This window comes from Hirundo rustica, chromosome 19 (assembly GCF_015227805.2).
Source record: "Hirundo rustica isolate bHirRus1 chromosome 19, bHirRus1.pri.v3, whole genome shotgun sequence".
In the NCBI taxonomy this organism is placed as follows: Eukaryota; Metazoa; Chordata; class Aves; order Passeriformes; family Hirundinidae; genus Hirundo; species Hirundo rustica.
The window spans coordinates 10,851,932-10,857,587 of record NC_053468.1 but is presented as its reverse complement, the minus strand read 5'-3'; the positions used below and the strand labels follow the sequence as shown (position 1 = coordinate 10,857,587).

General features: G+C 51.3%; 1 protein-coding gene across 1 annotated transcript; it reads right to left on the bottom strand.

The window, feature by feature from the left end:
- Nucleotides 1–2,191: 2,191 nt before the first annotated feature.
- On the bottom strand, nt 2,192–3,728 carry LOC120761395 (C-C motif chemokine 5-like). The gene is made up of 3 exons (XM_040082606.2): nt 3,617–3,728; nt 3,054–3,165; nt 2,192–2,555 (listed from the first exon to the last, which is right to left on the bottom strand). The coding sequence occupies exons 1-3, from the start codon at nt 3,687–3,689 to the stop codon at nt 2,468–2,470; spliced, it is 273 nt and encodes a 90-aa protein (XP_039938540.1). The 5' UTR covers nt 3,690–3,728; the 3' UTR covers nt 2,192–2,467.
- Nucleotides 3,729–5,656: the final 1,928 nt, after the last annotated feature.

The following is a 5,656-nucleotide window of genomic DNA, read 5'->3' as shown; positions in this document are numbered from 1 at the left end:
TGAGTGGGACTATGTCACTGTGCTGTGAAACCCTGGAGCAGAGTGGTTGGTGGATGAACAGGAGCAGGTGAAGATCCTGGGAGTGGGGTGCTGGATGTCTCCTCCACCCCTGAGGACATCCCATCCCCAAGTTTGCTGCAAAGGAATTGCAGGAGCCCCAAATTGTCTCTGCTTTGGGACTCTGAGCTGAAAGGGGATGGAGGATGGATGTTTTGGAGAAAGGGAAGTTGAGGGGAGTACTGGGGTTTATTCCATGCACAGGATGCAGGGACAGGCTGGAGAGGCTGCATCGTCCGGTGCTGCAGCTGCCCCTCCTCCGGACAGTCCCTGGCTGTTCGCCCAGGCACTTGTGGGAATTTCCCTCTCAAACCTTTCTGGTTTCGGTTTCCAGTTGCTGGATTTAGGGAACGTTTTCTTCACTGCCTAGTGTCAGATGGCATCAGGAGATCAGAAGACCTTTTTGGTTTCATGGACAAAACACTAAATAGCCTGTTTTTCTCTGGCCCTTTTGAGAGCATGAACCCTTGTGGCTGTTCATTCTCTCCCAGCTTCACTTGAAGAAGCCCTGGGAGGAGAGAGGAGCCATGGAGACACTCAGTCCCAGTGTCCACATTGTCTCCCTGTTGGTCCCTGCTCCCAACCCCATCATGAACATCCTGGCATGGCCTCTCACTGCCACTCCTGGAGAACTGATGGTTTGAACTTGGCCTCACACCTCAGCCTCTTCAATTTCTGTCTTCTCTCCAACTTGCACTGGACACTTCATCCAAAAATCGTTTCTCCTGAACCCACCAATTTATACATCCCATCACTGGTGCTACCCTGTGGAAAGTGGGGGCTGAATGGATCAGTGCTAAGCACTGGTCTGTGTGTCTGTCCAAGTCCTGATGGGAATTTGAAGGTCTCTCTGCTTGAGCCTTGTTTCTCTCCTTGTTTCTGCTTTTCTTTCCCAATTCTGCTCTGCTCCATGTGAGTCCACCCACCCAGAACCATAGAATCACTAAGGTTGGAAAAGACCTGTAGGATGGTTGCTTCAGTGATTCCCCTAGCACTACCAAGACCATTACTATCATGTCCCTAAGTGCCACATCACATCCACACATCTGTTAAATACCTTCAAGGATGGGGACTCCACCTCTGCCCTGGGCATTGGTGACGATGAGCAAGGGGAAGTCAGGAAACGACCTGAACGTCTGCAGACCACTGTGGAAGACCACCCCCCAAGGGGGTTGGGGGCATTTTACAGGCAGTTTTTATCGCACACTGATTTTCTTGGTCCTAATAACCAGCCCTAATGGACACAGCCTGAATTGTTTCCATTCCCTGTAGCACTTCAGCAGGGAGGTGGGATCGGTAATTTTGTTCTCTACCCACAAAGTTACCAGCCAGTTCTAAATGTCAACCGCAGGTTGATAAAGTGCTTTTGTTGGTTTTACTCTGTGCTTTTTTAAACAAAATCTTGTTTCCTTCTGCGGGAAGCTGCAGAACAACAGTGAATTGGTGCTTGTCTTGCAATAAGCACTAACAGAGCATCCTAAGAGCTTAAGCCTGGCTCAGGCTGCATTCCAGAGGAGCCTGTGCCAGGGATGTGGTCCTGGCCATCCCCCTTCCATCTCACCCTAGGGACACACCTGAATCCCCAGCCTGCGATTTCCAGGCATTCCTTTGGTAAATCTGCAGTGGCAAAGCCCCACCATCTCCCAGCCTTGGCTATGATACAATGTGGGGAAATTCTGGCTCCACGTTAGCACAGTTGCTGGGAGGTGCTGGGGCTGCTGCTGCTCGTGCTGGGATCAGGGAGGCCAAGCAGAAGAGAAGGCTCTTAGACCTAAGGAGGCTGGGGCACTTCTAGCGGAGAAGTTGGAGGTTTTCCCCTGCATCTCCAAAAATAGTTGTAGTGGGGTCCCTGTTCTCCAAACAGGAGGAGAACAACCAGAGATGACACAGACAGAAAACAACTTTATTCTTTGGCACCAGTAAAAAGCAGTGGTTTGAGAATAAGGCTGAACACTGTGGTTCCACAACAAGCATCCTGTAAGTAACCAGGGTACCACTTCCTTCTCTAGGGGCAGATCTTACTGACAGTATGTTCTGCACTGTTACAAAATTCAGCAGGCAGAACTCAGCCTGGGCTTGTAAGACAGCACTCAGACCTAATTCCAACCCACAAATAGCTCAGGGATGAAATCCCCTCCCATTCTAGCAGTGGAGGCACAAGGTGGGGCTCAGTTTAGCCACATCACACAGCAGGGCACCCCAAAATGGGTCTGCAAGGACAGGAGGTCTTCAGCATCATGGCTGCCCTAAGTGCGGCTGAATTACTGTGGATAAATGACACCTTTGAAAGACAAAACAAACTTCAGGTGTCCCAAGGTGGCTCAGCAGATCCTGATGCTTGGCAGTAACATTTCTAGGTCTGTGCTAAGCTCTGATGGGTGGTCTGGCAGGACTTCTCAGCTTCCAGTTGTCACTGCAGCTCCAGGCTGTTCACGTATTCCTTCACCCACCTGGCATCAGGGTTGGCACAGACCTCCCGCTTCTTCCTGGTCACAAACCTAGCAAGTCATGAGTTCAGAGGTTACCCGGAGCGGAAAAGGGACGTGAGGAACTTGGGTCATGTCATTGGGTTATCTCCCACAAGCCCTCAAGCATCTGGGAGCTGCAGAGTGTGCTAAACCCAGGGGGAGATCAGGGTCCCTTGGGAGAACCTGCCATGCTCAAGTATTCGTCTCCTTGTCCAGTGCAGAGGTGAGTCTGGATGCAGCGTGGAATGTTGTGTGGATTGGGTTCATCAAGATCTGGAAGGTCCTGCTGGCTCCTGACCACCCTCCCATGCCTTATTCCCAGCATCAGGACAATCCAAGGAGACCAAGGGACCACTTATTTCTCAGCTGAGGAGGGTGAAGGCTCACACACTGCACATGGTACCTAGGTGGCTGCTCCCTTCCCCCAGGGATGATGCCTCAGAGCGTCCTGCTCCTGGCTCTGTTGGATGCAAAGCCAAGAACCCAAAGGCTGGCAAAGCCTCTCCTCAGGGTGCAAAGGGTACTTACACAACTGCTGGCTGGGAGCACTTGCTGCTGGTATAGAAATACTCCTGCACATGACTCTGAGGCAGCTTTCGTGAGGTGTAGCTGAAGCAGCATGAAGTCGTGTCAGACCCCACTGGAAGAGACCAGGAAATCCAGCCTGAGACCATCACTCAATACATTCCCAGCTGAGAGCACAGGCAACCACCTCCTTATTCAGCTGGACTGCCCCTTCTCCTCCTGTTTTCCCTGAAAATCAGCCAGAAACTGTTGTGAACACAGAAGCTTGATAAACAACATTAAATGTTTTACACTCACATCCCAGGGTAAAAATCCCTGTCATTACCCTGGGTTCACTTCTAGAGGCCAGCAAGAAAATCAGGGGAGAGTAAACCTGAAAACTTTGATACCAGTAAAATTCACCCCTAAGATAAAAGGATGTTAGAAAGGAAGACCAGTCCAAATAAATCAGAAATTATTCAAACAGGTTTCCAACATTTGCAGCTGACTTTTGCCAGTTCTGCACCAAATTACAGACAATCAGAGCAAAAGTCCACCCCAGGAGAGCAGAGGAATGCTGTACTCACATGGAGCAGAAAGGGCCTGAGAAAACAGAGCAGCAACCAGAACGATGGAGAGGCAGAGTGTGGAGATGTTCATCCTGGACAGGGATAAGCTGCAAGGGCAGGGGCAGGACCAGAGCAGGATCCTCCTGTGTCTTTTCTGAGTTGCTGGCTCAGTCCTTGCTTTTTATAGGGACAGTGGCCTGTCAGTCAGATTTGAAGGCAAATGTGGAATTTCCGAAACCTAATAGAGCTGTTGTCATGGCACCTTTGCCTTGGAAATACTGGGGGAAAAAAAAACCCAAACAAACAAAAAAAACCCCCAGCTGGTTGAGGAAGTAGCAGAATAGCCTTCGTGTGAAGGGAGGTAAGTGTGAGAAAATCAGCCCCCTGTGACCAAGACAGGTTATGAAAACACCCTTGAGCAGCAGGTTCACATTTGCATCATCTGAAACAACTCTGCTTATCAAAGTCACCTCAGCATCCCCACCAAAGCACCAGGAGGACCCAGCTCAGTCTCTTTTTCAAGGAACCAGGTTTGGGGGAAGCCAGACCGTCAAATGGAAGGTGCAGGTCCAGCCAAGGGTTTCCTTCTCTACTGGTGGGTCTGCGAAATGTCCAGGTGGATACAGGGAGTTAGTGAGGGCAGCATGGGCAGCAGGAACACTCAGTCTGGAGGCTGACTGTAGATCCAGGCTGGCAGCCTTGGCACCATCAGGCACAAAATTCTCTAAATTCTCAAAATTTTGCCCTCCAAACCCCTTCCAACACCCCCAGTAAGGGCAGGGCTTGACTGGGAATCCTGCCTGGATGGGCTGACTCTACAAAGAGCATTTTCTTCAAGTGCCAGTGGGTTTGGTACACGGTGGTACAAGGTACAAGAGGGCAGAGAAGAAGCTTCCCCAGCCCAGGGAGCTGAGATGGACCAAGAGACACCAGTCCCTGGTGCTCACCTACAGTCATGGGGGCCATGGTATGGTGGCCCTGGCACTGCTCTTGCCATGACGTGATGGGTTCTCCAGGATGTGCCAGGGAGTGTTTCCTCTTTTTCCACCTCTCTCTTCTTTGTGACAGGCTCCCATTTTGCCACCTCACAGTCTGTGGTTCCTCTAGGTGTTTTCCAGCCCAGCTGCTGCTCATGAGGCACCATGAGCTCGTGTTTCCCGTGTTTCCTCACTGACCCTTGGCTCCAGTCCTGTGACAGGGCTGCAGAGAAAGGCTTCTCTGCTGCCGCTCTCCTTTTCCCCCACTGGCCTTGTGGGTCTGTGGGTGCACTCAGAACCTCACCAGTGTCCTCTCCATTACAATGTCCCCATGGGTGGGGACCAGGGCTGTAGGAGGGTCTCCAGGGCTGTGCCAGGTTGTGCCTCCTGCTGGGGTGGGCAGGAGCCCATGGCTTTTCAAAATCATCCTCCCAGGAAGCATACAGGTGGTGTCCTGAGGACCCTGAGGGCTCTTCACAAGCAGGAGCTGAAGCTGAACCAAGTGTCTGACATCATGGGGTTGTCACAGACACATGGTTGTGGCATTTTGGGACAGCACAGCAACGTGCTGCAGGTATTCAGGCTTCGCAAGGGACAAAACGTCAGCTGGAATTTGCCAAGGGACACTCCATGTCCGAGATGGAGAGATGGATTATTTATTGCTACTGCCATATTGAGTTCCAGAATTGTGATTAGTCTGTTGGTCTGGCTGATTGAAGTGTGCATTGCTTATGCCCCAGGTCCATATAGGGTGCAAAGTAAGGCAGTGGGTCTCGCCCTCATCTTCTCAGCGTAACAACAACTGCATTTTGTGCTGAGCCTCATACCCCTTGCCCCTGATTCTGGGGTTGGGATTTCTCTTTCCAAGGAGCAGTGCCTGTAGAAAAAGCCTATTTTTCATGTCCCCCACCTGCCTTGCCACATGGCCCTACAAAAGCTCCAAAAAGCAGCTCCTGTGCCGTGTCACCTTCTGGGTGCCTGTGTGAGTGGCAGCCACCCACCTTCCACCACAGATAAAAACTGTCCTGCCTTGGGACACACCAATGAACCTGTTTGGCGTTCCCAAATCTGCTGGAAGATG

Coding starts and splice junctions, on each gene's coding strand:
- LOC120761395 (XM_040082606.2), bottom strand. CDS start 3,689: ATGAACATCTCCACACTCTGCCTCTCCATCGTTCTGGTTGCTGCTCTG. Junction 3,166..3,616: donor TCAGGCCCTTTCTGCTCCAT/GTGAGTACAGCA, acceptor GGTCTCTTCCAG/TGGGGTCTGACACGACTTCA. Junction 2,556..3,053: donor TGCTCCCAGCCAGCAGTTGT/GTAAGTACCCTT, acceptor ATGACTTGCTAG/GTTTGTGACCAGGAAGAAGC.